Consider the following 22,019-nt stretch of genomic DNA (forward strand, 5'->3'; position numbering starts at 1 on the left):
GGGTGAGGTTGCTGCCTCTTCCCTAGAGTACCTGCTGCCTTGCCTGCCTCTAAGGGGCCTCTCTCTGCTCCCGGGGAAAAGCTGGAGCCGCTGATTAAGGGGAAGCCTGTTGGTGAACACGGTGAGGCCTGCCTGTTGCTGTGAAGCACTGGGATCGCTTATAATGAGGGGCAAGTTTTCAGAGCTGTCCTGAAGCCTTTCATCTGCTCCCTCTGTGATGTTACTGGGAACAGTCTGGTGCCATGGTTTGAGGCCTTTGTTAGTTCTGTGCTGTCTGAGACGATAACAAAGGCAAAACAGCAGTCTCACTCCTTTTTGTTTATAGCAACCCAGACTGCTTTTCCTGGCTCCCAGGATCCAAAAAATAATATCCTCCAAGCTAGCTTATTCACAGTGACATGGCTGCTGTGCACTATATTCTGCTGGCTTTGCCTTAGGAGGCAGCAGCTGTGCCCAATATTTTCTCCCTACCACGCCCTGGGGCAGCTGTGTGGCCATCTGTCTGTATGACCATCTCCCTAGCAGCCAGTCCTCCCAATGTGGTATGAGGCTACACTAGCAATGCACCTGTTTAACTGTATATCTCATATGACAGTGTAAGGTTCCTGAAGGTAGGGAGCCTGTTGACTCATCTCTCTGTCCTATGCTGGTTCTCAGCCTTTTACTCCTCACCTACACCTGCCACATCCCTACAAGTAATGGCTGCTCCCTAAGCCAAGTGTCCTTGAAGTGCAGGGGCACACCAGGATTCCCAATGGTCCTGTGTGGTTTGGAAGCAGCCCCAATCCTAAGAATCCTGCCTACAAATGACTCAGGGAAGTGGGAACTCAGTGAAGAGCTTCCTGCAGCCCCCCAGCCTTCAATACTCTTTGAGCAGAACTGGCAGGAGGCTTTTATTAGTCTATTACCTCAAAGTGTGTTCTGGGGACCACTGCATCAGAACTACCTGGGGAGCTGGCAGTATAGACAAAAAGAATCTTAAAGCAAGGTTTGGTCATTTATAAGAGCTGCAGGGCAGGAAGGAAGGAGGAGAGCACTCAGCAGCCAGGGGCTGGGGACCACCACAGCAGGCCCTTGAGAGGCTTTTTCCATACTGGAGTATGTCCAAGACCTCTCCAAGGTTTGCCTTGAGGATGAGGGACCTTTTGACGCTCAGGTAGGAAATAACGAGACATTGTTATGCCCAACAGGGGAAAGGAAAATAGAGTCTGCAATCATGAGTTATTAGACTTCCAAAAGGCTCTTTGGAAGAAGGTAATGATAATGCATTATCACATCTGAAGAAGTCACAGCATTTGTCCAGTAAAAATTTATGATCTATAAAGGAATTACAGAATTTGTTCAGGGAATAAAACAATAAGGATTCCTTTGCTATTGGAGATTTGAAATGTTTAGAACTGACATGAAGTTCTGTTGGTTAGGGAGGAACGAATTCCTTATAACCTGTTCATAATTACCCTGTCCAGCCCTTCTGCTTCAGAGTTTCTGGGGATGGAGTATCTCTGGCTGATTCTTGTGTACACACTGACGTTTGGAAACCATTGCTCCAGCCCACTGGTTCTTGGTTGCACACTGGAGTCTCCTAGGGAGATAAAAATGAAACAAAACCAAAGAAGCCTGGACCCTGTAGCCAGAGATGTTGATCCTGTTGGTCTGAGAGAGACCTGGACATCTGTAGTTTGTGTTGTTGTTGTTGTTTTGTCCCCCAGTCAACTTGAATGTGTAGCTGCAGGGTTGAGAACTCAAGTTCAGCAGTAACCTCAGGGATAGTTCCTACGTGTAGGTCTGTGCATGTGAGTGCATATGGGTATCTCCTGGGCGGCTTCAACCCTCAGAGACCTGTATGGCTGGGACCCTGTGTTCACCCCAGGAAATGGTATGGTTTCCTTCAGAACGCTTCCAGCCAGCCATCACGTTGGCCCGGGAGCCTCTGCTGTGTTCAGAGAAACTTGCTGGGAGCTGTGAGAAGAGCCTCTCTCACCTTGCCCCTCCTGTGTCTGGTTCTGGGTAAGGAAGGGCTCTTGGGAGCAGAAGGCAGTGCCTGCAGGCAGCAACCAGATGGGCCTGGGAAGAGTTCTAATTATCAAGTGTGGGTGCCCTAAACAAGGGCAGCAGCATCTGATGTAGCAGTTGCTAGAGAGCTGTGAGCCTTGACACTCAGGGTCAGCTTTTTCATGTGAATGCGGAAGAGCCAGCAGAGCCTCCTGCCCTCCTAGCTCTCCCTCCCTAGTGGGCACACTTGGCAGACGTGACTGGTGGGCATACAGGATGGTACCTGTCTTCTCTCCATCGAGGCCTTCCACCTCCTGGACTCTAGGTTAAGGAAGATGCCCTCCTCTGAACATACTGCCCGTGTTCAGAAATGATCAATTTATTTCCCACCTTTTGTTAATCAAAGACACATGCAGATGTTAAGCAGGGCCTCTGACTCCCAGTAAGTAAACAGTTTCTCCACCCTGAGTCTACTAGCAATCTAACCCACAGCCAAGGAATCGGGTCCTTCCATTGATCTGTGTGTGTCCTTATTGCTAGACCTTTTAAAATGTGAGCATCAATCTGAAAAAAAAAAAAAAAAAGACCCCTACAAATACCCTGCCCCAGGTCTCACCTCCTGTCTTTTCTATCTCTCAGCTTGCCCTAACTTTGCCTTTCTATATCATCTTCAGCAAGTCACTTAGTCCTTCTGGTGGAATGAGTTACTCGGCCTTGTTCTGTTCTCTGGGAAATGAAACAAATGAACTCACTAGCTTGTGGGGCACAAACCATTTTCTTTAGCCATAGAACTCTTTCTTTGAAGGGCATCCCAATATGTAAACAGAATAAATTAGAGCCACTCTGGTAAAGGGGGAAAGAAGAACCTCAGACACTCCCCACTCCCCATTCAGGGTCCACATTTCCCAAGGGGCTCCACAGAGTCTTCTGAAAGCCACTGCCTTAGATAAGTTATTTTCAATGGTGGGGGGGTCACCCCTCCTTCCTTAGTGGTCCATATCAGAATGGATTGGTGCGTAAAGACTGCAATCCATTAATCTAGATCAGTGTTTTTCAAAACGTGGGTCACAACCCGTTAGGAGCCCATAGAATCAATTTACAAGCTCACGACCAGCATTCCTTTTTAATAGAATATTGTAGAATAAAATAGAATATATGAGAGTAAGTCAGACATAGTAAGGCTAAATATTGCTTTGTAAACTGTTGTCTCATGTGTGTGTATGTGTGTGTGTAGTAGATATGCAAAATATAAGGCTGAGGAGGACTGGTCTCGATGGATAACTCCTATGAGTCCACTGGGCTCTGACCTTGTCTCACATCTGCCTTTGGGAAACCTTCTGACCCATCATGCTGAGCAATGCACTGTTAAGGAATATGGTGAGGCAAGAGCTCCCTAAAAAAGGCAGGGCTACACAACGGTGTGAGCCCCTCCGCTAGGTCCCCTTCATGCTGCCCAATAATTCCATTTCACCTAAAGTGAAGGATACTCATACTGGGGCCTAGAAGGAGATAAAGAGGTTAAAATGGAGTCGACCTTCCTCAAGTCCATAGTTCAGTAGGCTAACCATGTCTTGTACAAGGTGTGTGATGGGGGTGTGCTTTGAAAATCCATTTGTAGAGCAAAAATACTTCATTACGGAGGTCCCTGAAACAAATTTAGACCTGTAGACAGTCCTGAGACCCATTGAAGAGGCTTGTCTGATGTGCTGCACAAGGCATTGGTGTGGGTGCTGTTCAAAGCCCATGGCTGACTGAGATAGATAAGCGTGGGACCCCTATTCACCATGTCCTGGACATTTCCAGTTTCTTCGTCCAAAGCCTTTGCTTGTTTTGTCTGGCCACAGGCTGGACCTGCCTCCTTTCTCTGCCTCAGATGCCCATGCAGAATGACTGGGTTGGTAAATTAAGAATTTGCCAGATGGAAAGGTCAAATTTTTTCCCCTTTCAAACTCACGGGCATGACAGTAACTTTGCACCTCCTCCACAGGGCACACACTGCATTCCTGATAGAGTGTTGAGACATCATAAAGATTTCCGCATCTTTCATGTGATAAATATTTTTACTGTCATGCTTAAGAAATGGATTTTGTTTGAAAATGGCCTACTTCCTTTGATGGCTTCTTTCACAGGAATTCAAAGCCTTTCCCTGGTCCTGTAGGAGCCCGGGGTTGGGAGGGCCTGTTTGTTAACTTTTTTCAAAGGACAAATCTGCTTCTCCCTGCCGCAGCACCGCCACTGATGCCCGGGCTAGGAGATTTATAATTGAGGACGGTAATGAAAAGACGTCTGCTGAGCTCACAGCTGCTGGGATTGATGGGCGCCCAGGCCACGGCTGCCACAGCTGGCCGTCCAGAGGCATGTGGGCAGACCTGAGTGAGACTCGTGGGGCCTTGGCGCACATTCATCCTTCTCCACTGTAAACTGCACTTAAAGATTCAGATGTGGGCTATTTAACAGGAGTAAAGCCCTGTAGTATTTCTTCTTGCTAGTTTGTTTTTACAAGTGTTCTTCTTTCGTCTTTGAAAAGACACGTTTTTAATAGTCTTGCCACATGCAGCAAGCAGCCCCTTGGGACTAGAAGAATCTAGAAGAATTTAGCCTCTTGGGACTAAAACAGAAGAATCTGTTTTCAGCACGAGTCTTCGTGCCGGCTGATGTGGGCTTCTGTAACTGATTCCGTGTGTGTATGTGTAGCCAAGTGTGTGTGTAGCTGAGTGTGTGCAGTCAAGTATGTGTAGCTGGGTGTGTGTATATAGCTGAGTGTATGTGTAGCTGAGTGTGTGCATGCGTAGCTGAGTATGTGTATGTAGCTGCGTGTGCATGTAGCTGTGTGTGTGTGTGGCTGAGTGTGTGTGTGTAACAGTGTGTGTAGTCAGGTATGTGTAGCCAGGTATGTGTGTATAGCTGAGTGTGTGTCTGTATGTAGCTGAGTATGTGTGTGTAGCTGCATTTGCGTGTAACTGAGTGTGTGTGTAGCTGAATGTGCACGTAGCTGTGTGTGTAGCTGAGTGTATGTGTGTAGCTGAGAGTGCATGTATAGCTGAGCAGGTGCGTGTGTGTAGCCGAATGTGTGTATAACTGAGTGTGTGTGTGTGTGTGTCTAGTTGAGTGTGTGTGTCTATGTGTGAGAGCACAGCCTGTGATAACTGAGAGAAATAGGGAGCTCCTCTCTCCTCTGGAAGCCTGGGTTAACAGACCTCCCCCTCCACACCTACAGAGTACCTCTTAGCTTCCTGCCAGCCTGCCATATAGGTTGCAGGTGCTTTCTGTAGACTGAGACCCAGGCACCAGCACTACCATGGGGTCTCTGAGGGAGAAAGTGTGCTGGTTTGCCCGGCGCTCAGGCTCTGGAGTTTGGGGGCTGCAGAGGCACTGGAAAGACCCTTATATCATCTTATGAACAGGCTGTCTCTCCCCAGGGCCAGTTTGCAGGAAACCTCATGGGCAGTGGAGGGAGCATAGAACAGGGAATCAGAAAGTCCATGGGATGCTAGTTCGCTGTGTAACCTGGGGCAAGTCATTTAACCTCTCTGAACCTTCGGTTTTTATTTATAAAACAAAGGGGTTGAACTAGAGGCCTAAGGGTTCCAAATTCAACTTTCTGCTTCCAAGTGCAAGCAATCAGCCTCCCTGTGAGACAGAATCAGTGGTCTGAGCCACCATAGAAATGTGGCAATTCAGGATATGAAAGGGTCTTAGAGAACCTCTGGTCTCACCCACTTGGGCTCAGATGGGGTCTCCAGAGCAGCAGCCTTAGCAACCCCTAGTAATTTGTTAAAAATGCAAGTTCTCAGGCCCACCCAAGCCCTGCTGCATCAGAAACTCTGGGGATGGGGCTCAGTGGTCTGATGTGTGATTTCACAAGCCCTCCAGGTAAGTCAGGTCCCTGGGTAGTGCAGTTGGTTTGTGCTTGCCTACTAACCGAAGGGTTAGCAGTTCAAGCCCACCCAGCAGCACCACGGAAGAAAGGCCTGGTAATCTGCTTCCATAGATTACAGCCAAGAAAACCCTATGGAGCTCAATTTTACTCTGTTTAACATATGGGGTCGCCATGTGTTGGAATCGACTCGATGGCAACATGCTTGCTAATGTTAGGGAACCATTGCTGTACAGCGTGTTGGTTCTCTTTTAAGACCGAAGAAAAGCTCTGGAAACTGGTGAGCTCCCCCAGACTGGCTATTTGAGACAGGAGAGCAGAAGGTAGAGTGATATTACGCAGAGAAGGTACATTCAGTTACCACGGGCTCTTCCCAGCTCAGTTCAGGCTGCAGGTTTCTGAAGGCAGGCACTCTTGTGGCATGTCCCAGCACCTTGGATGGGCCACAGCTACTACAGGAGTCTGAAGCTGGTCAGGGCCACCGGCTGACCCACTGCAAAGGGCCCCCTTTCTTGCTTCCTGTTGAGCCCAGCTGTTCCCACCTGTGAATCCACGTCAGGAGAAGGTACCACTTTAACATCAACAGTGTCAGTCCAGCCAGTTCATTCCAAGAAATGATGTGTGGAAACACTGTGTTTTATGTGTGAACCGTGAGGTGTATATTTAGAAGTGCGGGCTCTCAGCTCCAGGCTGTCAGCTCAAGGGGGGAAAAAATGATGATGTGTGCTTCAGAGTTCATTATATCTCCTAGGCAGAATTCTAGGTGTAAAGGGTTGTTTTAAAGTCACAAGTAATGGCACCTATAAATCCTGGTTCTAAGATACATACATTTGTCACTCCCTAAAATGAGTTTTTTCACATGTTCTTTATGTGGTTGGCTGGGATCATAAAAACTAGGAGTCTTTAATAGCAGCGTTCATTCTACCTAATTTCTAATCCAACCCCTTTCTGGGCCTGTGAATGTGTGTGCACATGCTGAGATCTGGCTGCCCCTACCTGCCCCAGCCACCCAGCTGTGGGCTCAGCCACACCCAGGTCCTAAATACATGCTATGCCAGGGAGGGAGGCCATGGCAGCGTTAGCTGGCAGGAGCGGGTATGGAATTTGGCTGTAAGAGATCCTCATGCAGTATCTGGAGGGAGTTTATGAGGTCAGATCGTTTTCTTGCTTTTCCTTGCCTTGTCAAAAACCAAAAAACCCAAACCCATTGTCATCAAGTTGACATGGACTCATGGCAACCTCGTGTATTACAGAGTAGAAGTGCTGCATAGCGTTTTCTTGGCCGTCATCTGTGTGGATGCAAATCACCAGGCCTTTCTTCCATGGTGTAGCTGCGTAGGTTTGAACCTCCAACCTGTAGGTTAGTAGCTGAGCACAAACTGTTTGTCCTATCCAGGGACCTGCCATGTCAGCCCAGGCTGAAACGGCTCTGCTTCTCTCTAGACCCCTGACTTGTTCTCTAGCTCCTTTCTCGGACTTGCCACGCTTCCTGAATCCTAGCCCACTTGGCTGGGGCTGCCTTTCCTAACCCTTGCCAGGCCCTCCCAGAGTGCTGCGCCTGATTCCTCTATCCATGGCCTTACTCGTGGTCATGTTGTCAGTGAATTATACATCTAGAAGCATAACTGCTGTTGTCTTTCTCAGGCGGGGCTGAATTAGGCCTCACTTGATCCTAGCCATGTGGGCTAGGATTATGTCCTCTGGGGCCGATACCAGGCAAATCAGAGTCATTCCTCAATGGAGTGAGTCAGAGAGGTGTATCAGATCCCATGTCCTTGAGGGAGAGGCCCTTAACCCACAGGCAAATCATAGCTAACATTTGCATGTGCTTACTGTGTGCCAGGCCCTGTTCTGAGTGCTTTACACATACTCATTCTTTTAACCCTCCTTACAATCCTATGAGGTAGGTATTGTTATCGCCATTTTATAAGTGAGGAAACTGAGGCACAAAGCAATTAAGACTCATCCATCTAGTAGGTGAAGCAGTTAGGGTTTGATTTTATTTCAATGGGACCCAACTTCTGACTCTACTACCGCCAGATGATAATACATTTGTGCTGTTTAAGTCACTAAGTGTGGGATCATTTGTTTCAGCAGCAATAGGAAACTAATACACTTACCAAGCATCTGATGGTTTGCTAAGAACTTTACTGATGTTCATCGCCTCACAATAAGCTTAGACGTAGGTACTATTAGCCCCATTAGACATGAGCAAGCTAAGGCTCAGAGAGATTCAGGAGCTTAACGAAGGTCACAAAGCTAGTAGAGGGTAGAGCTGCTCTGTAGTGTTTTCTTAGCTGTCATCTTTATGGACACAGATCACCAGGCCTTTCTTCCATGGTGCGGCTGGGTGGGTTTGAACCTCAAACCTATAGGTTAGTAGCTGAACACCAGCTGGGCTGGTGGACTCTCCACCTTGCAGGGGCCTGTCTTTTCAGTAGCCGTGGGGCAGCTCTCCTGCCCATAGGCCCTGGCACTGCCAGTGGGGCACTCCGAGTCAGCCTCCCTTCTTCCCCGAAACTCTCTTGAGGTACCAGAGAAAACTGTCCTGGATTTGCCTTTGCCACAATGAATAACGACGTTGAGCTGAGGATTTTAATGATGTTGGACCTGAGACTGTCGGGGCTCCTTTCTTATGCTTAGCTTCAAGCCCTTTCCTGTCAGATCCCATTTCTTTCTCTTAGCAGTTCCGAGGATTCCTGGAAGAGAAAGCCTAATTGTGGGGCTATTGGCAAAAGACTTTCTTCAGCTCAGGTTCTAATGTACCTCTGGAACCAGAGAAGAGGAAAGTGCCTCTGCTCAACAGAATAGTTGGCCTGCTTGTCATTATTAGGGCTCTTAGCACATCAAAGGGTATTAAAACAATCTGAAAAATTGTGCTTGGGAACCCAACCACAAGCAGAGACGCAATGTCTTGGTTTGCTGGGTATAGAAAAGCACCACTACAATGCAGTAAGTCTCCCAAACCCCCACTGCCTGCCTCCCAAAAAAACAAACACTGGCTCCGACTTATAGAAGAGAAAGAGAGGCCCAGAGAGCTAGATTTGCCCAGTGGTGGAGATGTGGGTTGCTGAGGCGCCCTGAGTCTCAGACCAACCTCACTCCTATAGGACTCGCTGCCTCGCTTTGGCAGGGACCAGGCACGAAGGCTGGAATTGGGACCTCAGGACTGGGAGTTTGGAGGAGAGACACGCCTCCCAGGCTGTGGAGGTGGCACAGCAGACAGAAAGCTGAAGGCAGTGCGCTCTGGACGCTGCTGTTCCGGAATGTTCCCACTTGTAATCATTCCCTGCGTGGTGGTGTGAATCCAGCCCTCATTAGCTGTGCTGGGATGAATTGGGCTTTGATGCTCTGCAAACTCAGGCTGGGTTTCTCCGGCAAGGCCGAAGCATCAAGCTTCTTAGGGGGATAATGATGACTTCTCACCAGCGGGAAGCCAGTGGGCAAGAGTTTACTGAAAGCTGACGGAGAAATGTACATTTGCAGACATTCAATTAGCCCTTTTCTTTTTAACACAAAATAAAGCATGCCACAAGGCGTCTCAAGAGGGGGAGAAAACTTTTCTAAAAATCATTGAATGCTACACTTAAAAGGGGTGAATTTTGTGGTACGTAAATTACACTCCAATAAAGCCGTTTAAAGAAAAAAAAAGAGCAGAAGAAAAGGAAAATATCCTTTAAGAATTCTTTTCCGGGATATTCAGCAAAACTCTCTCCATTATTTAATGCTTAGCGTTCATCTTTCCCAAAGGCGGCTTCACAGTGACTCTCCGTGGCAGTCTGACTATGGATTCCCATCTCACAAGTGAAGAAAATGGAGGCTCACAGGGGCCCTGGGGAGAGAGGAGGGGCACCCAGAGCAGTCCAGGAGGAGGATCAGCAGCCAGGACCATCTGTATCTGTGCCCCAGATGAACTTTAGTCACAGAGCAGCAGGGCCTGCAGTAGCTGGTTACCTGGGACACATGCCTGCCTGTCCCAGTTTCTCCTTGCCTGCTTCTCACCTGGTTCTGGGTTCTTCACCAGATACCCAAAGCTTCCACTTTGTACATGGCCCGAGGAGAGAAACAGAAATAGCAGTGGCTACAGCACTGGCCTTAGGGTAAAAACTAAGCCCCTCTCCCCACCCATCCCTCAAAGCCTTCGTCCTGTCCCCTCTGCCTGAGAGAGACATACGGTAAACAGTAAGACCACAAGAAACCAGAAGACTCCACTGATTTCCTGAAAAAACATTTAAATTTGCCCAAACCGAGAGGCTAGAGGCAGAGCCGTCACATCCCATTAGCACACAGCCCAGCTCGGGCAATGAACTGAGGGTCCTCAGCAATGTGAGCCCTGTTCACGATGGCTCTTTTTGCTCCCTCAACAAGGCTTGGCCAGTTCCGCTTCCGCACCCCAAGGTCGGAGCCTGAACCACCTTGTTCTCCATCAGCAGCAATAGAATGTGACCCCTCATATTGCCTCATACTAAAATCCAAGGTTTCTTGTTAGGGGGAGGTCTGGGCTATAGCCTCTCCAGCAGCTACCCCCAAAAGCCACTAGCACCTCCAAGTTTCCACTTGCAGCTCGAAATCATGGCAAGAGCTGGTAAGATGGCTCAGCTTCAAAAGATGGGCTCTCCAGGCACCTGGTGCCGGAGTGGGTCAGCCCTCAGAACTAGACAGGGCTGGGCAGCATTGAAATGTCTGTTTCATTCCAGAGCCTATTTTCTCTCTGCTCCATTGTGGAATCTTGGCACCGCCACAACTCTAGAGCAAAAGCCAGTAGGGCTGGTGCTCCTTTTGCTCTGTTCACTGAAGCAGCAGCCCCTCAGGCAGGTATTCTTCCTGCTTTCAGCATCAGAGGCCTCAGAAGCCTCAGAGGCCTTGGCAAGGTCCTGAGCCTGTCCGATTAGCCCATGCACCCTGCTCAAAGCTGCAGCTTTTGTTGCATTCATTGCTTCAAGCTTCACAAGCTACTTTCCTGGCCTACTTTCCTCCTGTCGCCGTGAATTAGTGTGGAAGCTGTCAGGACGTGTGTATCCACAATTCTCCACTCTCATTTGTGGGCTATGTGTCAGGCACTGTGGGCACGTCTTTGAGGCCATATTGTGGTGTTTCCTGGATGCCCCCGTGATCACTGGCGGCACTTTGCTGCAAAACAGGTCATGCATGATGAGGGCTGGGGATTAAAAATGGAGAAGCAGATGAGCTGAGCAAATGAGTCTGTAGAAACCCATGAATCTTGTTCACAGCCTTTCAAGGATGGGCTCCAGCAAGTGACAGTCAAAATATACTTAAACTGCCGGCAAGGCACAGACACTAACCCATTTCCATGGGTGCAGGCCACAGCATGGAGCACAGTCCTGAGGCCGTTGCCGGGCCAGGCGTATACAGGAGTTTTCAGGCAGGCTGGTCAAAAAGATATGGAGCATTCTAAGAAAGCTAGGGTAGCAGGGGGCACCTGGAGAGACTCTGGGAAACAGCTGTTTACTAGTATTGTGAAGGTATTTATATATTGTAACAACCAGGGGTATTGGTGATTCAGTGGTAGAATTCTTACCTTCCATGCAGAGACCTGGGTTTGATTTCTGGCCACCTGTCGTTGGAGGCTTGTGTGTTGCTAGGATGCTGAACAGATTTCAGCGTAGCTTCCAGACTAAGACAAACTAGGAATAAAAGCCTGACAATCTACTTCTGAAAAGCAGCCAGTGAAAACTCTGTGGATCCCAATGGTTCGATCTACGACTAGTCATGAGAATGGTGCAGGACTGGGCAGCATTTTGTTCTGTTGTGCATGGGGTGACCATGAGTCAGGGGCCGACTTGATGGCAGCAAACAGCATGAACCAGCATAGACCAACTGAAAGATCTGGAGTTTTTCTGATTCTCAATCCAGGCAGTGTGTCCTTGGCCCAAGATATGGAAGCGAGGCTTTGGTCAGGATGGGTGTACGCTCAGCAGCAAATCCCTTAATGTTTCAGAGCAGAAGGTTCCTCTTATCTGGGATGGGAATGGTAATTTGTACATCACAGGGCACTGTGAGGCTTTGATAAGGGAGGCCTGTCCTCACCACCTGGTAGGAGCAGCGCAGGGGAGTTGAGGTACCTTATATTAGGGCTCAGCTCCAAGGACAAAGGTTTGATAGTAGACACCCACATTTGGCCTGCGGTCCCTTCCTCACTAGACCTCTAAGTAAGACACTGAGCCACTTTGGACAGTGCCTTTTGTGTTGTTTGACTTGTTGGGCTTTGGGTTGAGTACTTGTAGGTTCATAAACTATTTCCAAATGATATGGCTAGTGCCGTGCCTTTCAGACATAAAGTATTGTAGTTCTTGCTTCCATGATCCACTGGCCATGCCAGATCTGGTGAGAGCCTGGCCATTCTGATTCTACATTTCTGGTTTCAGACCTGTATAAACCATCTGTTCAGAGGCCTTGAGCCCCACACCGTGCTGTTTCCTACTTCCATCTTTGCTCTTATTGGTCCCTCCTTTAGGCTGCCCTTCTGTAGAGTGAGATGTGTATCTCACTTATTCTCCAAGGCCTAAGTCAAGTGTGCCCTCCTCTGGGAAGCCCTTCCTGTATATACCCCACACTCCCTCTTCAAGGACCCAATGGCATTTTATCCACCCTTGATCAGATCATTGATCATATTCTGTCAGCATCAGTTGGCTTTTTGTCTGCCTTTTTCACTAGACAGGGTTCCCAGTGAGGCTGGGTATCAAGTCTGAATAATCTTTATATTTCCAATACCCAGCAGTAGGCCTGGAGCAGAATCAACTTGGCTAAATATTTATTTGCTGCTAAAAGGAGTTAACAGCCTTTGGGGGCAGTGAGTCCCCAGGGCCTAAGAATGAGGGCAGTGCAGTAATTGGGGAGTCCCTTCTGGATAAGGCTGGCCGAAGAATCAGCTCCCAGAGGCAGCTGACAGTAGGGAAGGGCATTCTGGAGATGAGTAAAAATGATGTTCCTGAGTCGCTCCAAGGTCCTGCACCCATGAAGGGAAAGGCAAGTGTCTTTGAGAAGTGTCAAGGGTGAGAAAGAAGTCACTCTTTTTTCCAAGTGATGTCAGAAATGTCATGCTTTGCACAGACTCATCAAATGTAGCTTTTCTCTTCAAAAGGTGGAATGATTAATGTCCTCTCAGGGGAATCCTCCCTTCTGAGTGTGTTGATGAGAATTTCTGTAGCAATCACCTTGGAGACTGAGCCGGGGAGTGGGCTCAGGAGGAGAGAAGCATCCATGTGTCTGCTGGAGCTTTGGGGAAGGAAGGAGCACCTGGCCTGATTCTCAGGCCCACTGTGACTCCGTGGCTGGGGATGGACACTCCCTGAGGCATCTTAGGTGAGGTTTCTGGAGATGCTGGGTCTGTTCACCTTATTGCCCTCCCACCTGGGTTTCTGGGAGAAGGGATGTTTGGAGCCTTAAATGGGCTCTTTCTGAATCTGAGCCCTTCCAAGTGAGAATATAGAGAGGGAGAGGGGCCAGAAACAGACAACAGCCTTACCTCCCTCCCTTCTTATCTTCCTTCTTCTCATATTTTCTGGATTCTTACCCTGTGCTTAGAACAGTACCTGGCACATAGAAGGTGTTTTGTTCTGGATGGTCCAGAGCTCTTCTGAATGCTTGCGAGAGATGGTATGAGAGAATTACCAAGGAGCCCTGGGAAAGAGTGGAGGTTATCTACCAATGACCACCTTCCATAGAACTACCTAAGAAACTTCTAAACGTGCACTGTTACTGTTGTATAACTGTACGCACAAACATTTGCTTAAGTGAATGTACTTGTTTCCCAGGGCTGCTGTAACAAATTACCACAAAGTGGGTGGCTTACAACAACAGAAATTCATTTTCTCACAGTCTGGAGGCTAGATGTCTGAATTCATGGTGTAGGCAAGGCCATGCTCTCTCCAAAGGCCCTAGGGGAAGGTCCTTCCTCGTCTCTTTCAGCTTCTGGGGGCACCAAGCATTCTTTGGCTTGTGGCAGAATAGCTCCCATCTCTGCCTCTGTCTTCACATGGCCATCTTCTCTCTGTGTCTCTCTGACTCTTGGTCTGTTCTCTTCCTCTTATAAGGAAATCAGTCATAAAGAAATTAGGGCCCTACTCCAGTATGACTTCATCTTAACCTAACTAATTATATCTGCAACGACCCCATTTCCAAATAAGGTCACATTTGTAGGTACTGGCAATTAAGACTTCAACATACCTTTTGGGGGGACACTACTCGACCCATAAGGAGCCCTGGTAGCACAATGGTTGAGCACTTTGCTACTAATCAAAAGATCAGTAATTTGAACTTTCCAGCAGCTTCATAGAAGAAAAGACCTGGAAATCTCCTCCCGTGAAGATTTACAGCCTTGGAAACCCTATGGGGCAGTTCTACTCTGTCCTGTAGGGTCACTAGGAGTCAGAATCGACTCAACGGCACACAACAGCATCAACCCATAAGACTGAACCAGGTAGGAACTAGATAGGAAATCAACTCCATGCAACTGGAATTTGTCCTGGCCCTACCTTCACAGGCTTTGTTTTCTACCTCTTGACATGGGACTCCAGTCTCCTTTCAATTCCCTCTGAAGGATTTTGGGATCTTCTAGTGGGCTGTACGAGGTTGCTGTCTCTCACCATGATCAGCAGCTGCTGTCCTATAGGTTCAGTCTGTTAATCGAACACCTATTATGTGTTAGGTTCTGTTCTAAGCACTGGGGATTCAGTGGAGAACAAAACAAATCTCAGACCTCATAGAGCTCATGTTTTAGTCAGGGGAGACAAACAACAAGCAAGATTTGGGGAACAACTCGATGGCAGGTAACAACAACATGGGCTACCTATTAACTAATTTATTTATTTATATCATACATAGGGTTGCTATGAGTTGGAACCGACTCAACAGCACCTAATGACAACAACAACAATTTATTTAAAAATAATGTACTGACCCCACGGATCTAATAGAATTGACACAAGCAGACATATGTGCACCAATGTTCATTGCAGCACAACGACAATAGCAAAAAGATGGAAACAACCCAAGTGACCATCAACAGATGAATGGATAAGTAAAATGTGGTATACATACAATGGAATACTACTCAGTGGTAAAGAAAAATATGTTCCTGAAACATCTTGAAACATGGATGAACCTGGAGGACATTATGTTGAATGAAATAAGTCAATCACACAAAAAAAATATTGTACATTCTCACTTTTATGAAATGACATGGACAGGCAAATATACAGAAACTAATGTTCATTAGTGGTTACCAGAGGTGGGGGTGAAAAGGGGGTTAACGCTCTAGACAGTGTGGTAAAGAAAAAATTTACACTTTTTATTTTTGGTGACGGGAAAGGTAATAGCAAATGAGGGTGAAGTGTACACAACCTGACAGAAGTAAACAATGTCACTAAAAGGTACACAAGAAAAAAGCACATGCTGATAATTGCTATAGGATTAAAAAAAAAAAAATGCCTGTTGCCATCGAGTTGATTCCGACTCATAGAGACCCCCAGGACAGATGGTTTCCAAGCAGTGTCTGGTGGATTCAAATTGCTGACCTTGTGATTAACAGCCAAGCTCTTAACCACTACACCACCAGGGCCCCAAAACATATGTAATTTTGAAACAACTAAAAAAATATGTACTGGTATATATGTATGAATGTAGGCATATGTGTGTATAGGTATGTATATGTGAGTATATGTGTGTGTGTATAGGTGTGTAGCATGTGTATATGCACCTGTGTGACTGTATGCACATATATTCATGTATATAATAAAGCATATAAGGGGCACAGTTACAGATACTTCTTAGAAATAACCAAACAGCTCGAGGGATTGCTTTTCTGAGTTTGAAGGATTAAGACCGTAGTCTCATGGAACATCTTGATCAATTGGTATAATATAGTTCATAAAGTTATGTTCTACATAGTAGTTTGGTGAGTAGTGTCTGGGTCTTAAAAGCTTGTGAGTGGCCATCTAAGATACAACTATTGGTCTCTACTCATTCAAAGCAAAAGGGAAAGAAGGAAAACAAAGACCCAAAGAAGAAACCAGTCTACAGGACAAACAGTCTACATGAACCATGGCCTCATCTACCCTGAGACCAGAAGAACTAGATGGTGCCCTGCTACCACTACCAACCATTCTAATCAGGGTCACAATACATGGACCCTGATAGAATGGGAGAAAAATGTGGTACAGAACTTCAAATTCCTTTAAAAAAAAAAAAAAAAAACAGACTTACTGGACTGGTTGAGACTGGAGTACTCCATGAAACTATTGCCCTGAGATGCTCTCAGGCCTTGAACTGAAACTAATCCTTGAGGTCACCTTGTAGCTACATAACAGATTGGCTCACAAAATAATGAATATCACCCATAAGTACTGTGCACCTTTAAAAAAATCACCTATATGAGACCAAACAGTCAACAATCACGTTAAAACAAAGAAGAGAATGTAACACGGCAGGGATACTAGACTGATGGAAATGGAAAAACCAGAACAGAAAAAAACAAGAATGTTCACACATTGTGAAGAATGTAACCAATGTCACTGAACAGTAGGTGTAAAAATTGCTGAACGGGAACCTAAACAGCCGTGTAAACCTTCACCAAAGACACAATAAAATATCATTTAAAAAAATACTAGCGTGCTGAGGCCCTTATATGAGCTGCCTCTGTTCCAGGAGGTGAGGGTACAGCTGGGAACAAGTCATGTCCTCATAGTGTCTACACCATGTGAGGATAAAAAGGGATAACCTTGGATAAAGACATCACCTAGCACAAGCTTTGACTCTTGGCAGAAATTCAACAAATACAACTTTTTTCCCAGTGTAGTGTTCTGACGTGATCATTCAGGACCCATTCATTTCCAGTTTTTTGTCATTCATGTCCATCCTAAGTAAAAGTTAGGAGCATGTAGTGTACCCCAGGGCTTTAATATGTTTTTAATGCATTATTATGCACAGACCTAATTGTGAATCATAATTTTTTCATTAACTGATCTGATTTTACTTGGTAATATCCATTTACATATTTGAAAGCAATAAAACTACATTTCTTTTAAATATTATATAATTCAGTTGGTTCTCTGATTTAGATTTTTATGATCTCCCATTCCAAATGAATGAGCCATACTTTTTAGAGATAATAAAGACCTTCAAGATCACACAAGCCATGTGTTTCCTTCCAAGTATGCCCACTGAGGAAGAAGAATGAGCAAGTTCTCCTCCCACGTTCTAGGATGTACCTTTGGGCCAGCCACTATAATGATGAAAACTCTTGTCTTAGAAGTACATGCATAGTTTGCATTTTACTCCTTAATATGTATTCAAATCTGCTTAATACATCCAAGTTTCCTTCCTTACCTTTAAGGAAAATTGTTAGCCAAAACAATATGCCATGTTTGTCTTGGAAATTCACATGAATCCTGGCCCTTTGTCATGTAGAGGCAGCATAGTATAGTGGTTTGTGCCACTGCCTTGGAAGACAAACTTCCCAGGGTTGAATATCACCTACTTCATTTCCTTCTGTGGGAACCTGGACAAGTTTCTCATCTCTCGGTGGCTCACTTTCTTTGTCTAAAAAATGGAAATGATGTTAGTTCCTGCCTATGGGGTGAGATGAGATGATATGTGAAAAAATGCTTAGAACAGAGCCAGACTCAGGCCCTTGGTAGGTGTAACATAATAAGTTTATCCCAGGAGTTATACGTATCTCCAGCTTGGGGAATGTCCCAAGGACATGGCCCTGAGAGCCAGGTGCCTTGTGCGTGTTCACCAGTGAGTTGGGCCAGCACCTGGGAGCACCACTTCTTTTGCCTCTCTGTCCCTAAGGTCTCAGGCATTGCGGCGTGCTCTCTCTGCATTCGGAATCATGGGCTCTCTCATTTGTAGGGAGCTATGATGGTCCCGTCTACTCCATGATTGCCTCTGCGCACTTCCAGGATGTGGGCTTACTACCACTGGAGCAGCTTACTAGGATTCAAGTGTTGGAAGTTTCCTGATTTTGTTCCCAGGCTTCCTTCTCTCTGCCAGAAACTCCCCAAGGGGAGATAACAGTGAGAACTGAGGTCTGTAGCTCTGAGCTCCTCCACCTGAAGACCCCAGAACCCAAGCCCATCTCCAACCTGTGCCTATAAACTAACCTGGCGTATGTGTGCCATACCCCTATTGTCTTCGTACAGGTAGCTGAGGTGACATTGGCAGGTGTCCCAAGCCTGCCTCTCTTGTTCCTGACATGCTTCTGCTTCCTTCTGGTCTCTGTCTCTGTCCAGGCTCCTGGCTCCATCTCTTATTTGTATCACATGTTTATGAGCATGGAAGGTACTGTCCAGTGGCCTTGGCATCTCTATCTGACTTCTCTGATTTCTGACCTTTAGTGCTTTGCCTGCATACCTGTCCCTTGGAACCAACTCCAAAGCCCTGGCCCACGTCCTGGCAGGAGCTCTTTGTTACCTCCATAAAAAGGAATTTAAATGACCCACCAGGCTTCCCTTGCTGTTACAGCCCTAATTGCTATTTATTATGTACTTTTTCTGAGGCATATACTGGTCTAAGTGCTTTACATACATTATCTTATGTAATCCACACAAAATTTCAGGAAAGGGAGTAGATATTAGTATGCCCATATTTAAAAAAAAAAAAAAAAACCCATTGCCGTTGAGTCGATTCCCCATATTATAGGTGCGGAAATTGAGGTGCAGAGAGGCTAAGTGTTTGCTTATGGTCACATAGCCAGTGAATGGTGGAGCAGGGATTTGAATATGTGTTTGTGTGAATCCAAAGTCCCTGCTGTTTTAGATCAAAATGCCTACTCCATTTTCTAGGGAAAAAAACCCAAAACCAAACCCACTGCCGTTGAGTCGATTCCAACTCATAGCAACCCTATAGGAAAGCTCCAGGGACACCATGAGCTCTCCCTGACCTGGGGTGGGGCTGCCCTCACAGAGTCTGCCAGGGGCCCAACGAGCAGTGCCCAGAGTGTGTGGCAGGCTGGGGATGGTGTGACTGTCACCTGTGTCCCTGATTCTCTCTTCTGGTGGGCAGATCCTGGAGGCGGGGGTGCTCATAGCCAGATGAACATCACTGCATGGTGCCAGCAACTCACAGCAGGATCACACAATGGAGGGGAGGTGGGCTGGCAAGAGTTGGCAGAGGAATAGATTCCCAGCCAGGTGGGCGAAGTGGGGGGCAGGCTCACGCCTAGCAGGAAATGAGGTACAAGCTGGGGAAAGAGAAGCAGATGTTCGATTAGAGAGCTGGGGGCAATATCCCTGGCATGGTGGCAGACCAGGAAATAATGGAGTTCTGACTTGAACACATGGAACACTCAGGGTCACATCTCTCAGCTTCTCTGCAGGCCCTATCAGGCAGGTATTTTTCTATATCCCTTGTGCCTAGTAGTTGTTGGATGAATGGATGGGTGGATGGACGGACAGGCGGATGGATGGATGGATCTTTGGGAAGCATAAAAATTCTAGCTTCCAACCCCACAGATGAGGCAAGGCAGGTTGTGAGGAAGAGAAAGGGGTTTTCATGGCTTATGCAGGGGTGCACTCTGACCCTCTGTATCCTTCTCCCTTCTTTCCCCAGAGGCTCCTGCAAAGCCTGAGGAGGCAGAGACTGAGCCCTTCACAGACTCCTCTTTGTTTGCACACTGGGGCCAGGAGCTCAGCCCCGAAGGCCGGCGCGTGGCTCTGAAGCAGTTCCAGTACTACGGCTACAACGCCTACCTCAGTGACCGACTGCCCCTTGACCGGCCTCTGCCTGACCTCAGACCCAGTGGGTGAGCAGAGTCAGTGACTGGGCCCCTTGCTGACCTAACTCTGGGTAGATGGGGTCACTGCAGTGCTGGGAACAGAGCCAGGACTGGGCATCTGGACTCCTAGGTTCTTTCCTGCTAGGATCCATTCCCTCAGCCTGCCTGGGCAAGTCATTCTTCTCCTCCCTCAGCCTCAGTTTCTCCATCTGCTAAGTAGAGGGAAAGCTGCTTCTTTCCCCACTTGCTTCCACTAGAGATTTTGAGGATTAATAAGCTAATTTACTTCTTAAGGACCATGGAATCATCTGGCATTCCTGTTAATATATCATTTTAACCCAATTAGGTATATTTTTATGAACTATTATTTTTTCTCCTGTAAATTAGTCTTTTAAAGTACATCTGTCTTCCAGGACCAACAAGTAGATTACACTCAGCAGAGAAGTCCGTCTTGACTTTTCTCTTTGTTACAGAAGGATGTTCCTTTAAGGTTCAGTTAGATTTTTATTACTTTTAATTATTAAAAATATGAGCACGTGCCACAGCTGAGCAAATCTCATTAAACTTTTGTGAGCTTCCCACACACACTTTCTCTTCCCCTCTTTCTCCTTATTTTAAAATTTTTCTTAAAGCTGCAAACCACAAAGTGAGCTTGTATCTTAGAATTTTCAGGAAATAGCTGGTTGCTGGGTTTGAAAGGCTATGTTCTTTTAGGGAGGAGAGTTCAGTTCCATAGACATTTATTGAGCAACTGCTACATGCTATACAGCATCTGGCCCTCCAGCTGGGTATGATTGTCCTTGGCCGCGGAGGAATCCGCCTAGGCCCTAGGGTGAAAGAGCAGTTAAGGATCTACGTGGGGGAGAGAACAGTATGTATTCATTTCATGGGTATTTATTGAGCCAGCATAGTCTAGGCATGGAGCTAGGGCAGTGAATAAAGCAGACAAAAATCCCTGCCCTCATGGAGCTTGCATTCTAGCAGGGGGAGACAGATAATTAATAAAACAAAGTAGTCAAATATGTAGCATGTTAGATGGTGGCAAGTACTATAGAGAAATATGAAGTGAGGCAGATAGGGGCCACCTGGGATTGGGCAGGTTGTAATTATTAATGGGGTGGTCAGAGAAAACCTCACTAAGTAGGTGACATCTGAGCAAAACCTGAAGGAGGTGAGGACACAAACCATGTGAATATCTTGGGGAAGAACTTTCTAGGCAGAGGGACTAGCAAGTGCAAAGGCCCTGAGGTGGAAGATGAAAGCTCTCTTGGCGTGTTCGAAGAGGAAGGAGGCCCGAAGGAGGCCCGAATGGCTGGAGCAAAAATAAGCAAGGAGGCAGTAGTTGGAGATGAGGTCAGAGGGGTAATGAGAAGCTGATCAAGTAGGGCAGTGGCTCTCAACCTTGGCTGTATATTTGGCTCATCTGGGGAGCTTTGAAAAATCCTGATGCTCGGGCTGCACCCCAGACCAATTACAAAAGAGTTTTTGGGGGGTGAACTGAGGATCAGCATTGTTTATAGCTCCTAAAAAAAAAAAAAAGTTATCATCAAGTCAATTCTGACTCATAGTGACCCTATTGGACAGAGTAGAACTGCCCCACAGGGTTTCCAAGGAGTAGCTGGTGGATTTGAATTGCTAACCTTTTGGTTAGCAGCCAACTCTTAATCACTACTCCAGAGCTTCTTATAGTTTCTGGGTGGTTCTAAAGTGCAGCCAAGCTTGAGAACTGCAGGAGAATGGCCTTGCAGGCTGTTGCAAGGTGTGTGACTTTTACTGTGAGATGGGGATCCACAGGAAGGGCTTGAGCAGAGCAGTAACGTGCTGTGATTGTCCTTTGTAGAGCCTGCTCTGACTGCTGTGCTGAAAATAGATTGAAGGGGGTGTCATGGATTGAATTATGTTCCCCCAAAATGTGTGTCAACTTGGCTAGGCCATGATTCCCAGTATTGTGTGATTGTTCACCATTTTGTCATCTGAGGTGATTTTCCTGTTTGTTGTGGGTCCTGCCTCTAGGATGTTAATGAGGCCAGATTACAGGCAGTTAAGTTAATGAGGCAGGGCTCGATGTACAAGATTAGGTTGTATCTTAAGTCAATCTCTTTCAAGGTATAAAAGAGAGAAGGAAGCACAGAGACAGGGGGACCTCATACCACCAAGAAACAAGAGTCAGGAGAATAGCACGTCCTTTGGACCCGGGGTTTTTGCATTGAGAAGTTCCTTGATGGGGAAGAAAGACGACATGGACCTTCTTCCAGAGTCGACAGAGAGAGAAAGACTTATCCCGGAGCTGGTGCCCTGAATTAGGACTTCTAGCTTCCTAGACTGAGAGAATAAATTTCTCTGTGTTAAAGCCATCCACTTGTGGCATTTCTGTTATAGCAAGTACTAGATGACTAAGACAGTGGGCAAGGA

At 46.7% G+C, this 22,019-nt stretch overlaps 1 protein-coding gene across 1 annotated transcript in view; it reads left to right on the forward strand.

The window, feature by feature from the left end:
- The window catches only part of GALNT18 (polypeptide N-acetylgalactosaminyltransferase 18), a 396,475-nt gene that overhangs the window by 170,201 nt on the left and 204,255 nt on the right, over window positions 1-22,019 (forward strand). Inside the window, exon 2 of the mRNA XM_003412001.3 lies at window positions 19,442-19,634. Within this exon, the coding sequence (XP_003412049.1) occupies window positions 19,442-19,634 (193 nt within the window). The remainder of the gene's footprint in view (window positions 1-19,441; window positions 19,635-22,019) is intronic.

The sequence above is a fragment of the Loxodonta africana genome, chromosome 7 (assembly GCF_030014295.1).
Source record: "Loxodonta africana isolate mLoxAfr1 chromosome 7, mLoxAfr1.hap2, whole genome shotgun sequence".
Classification (NCBI taxonomy): domain Eukaryota; kingdom Metazoa; phylum Chordata; class Mammalia; order Proboscidea; family Elephantidae; genus Loxodonta; species Loxodonta africana.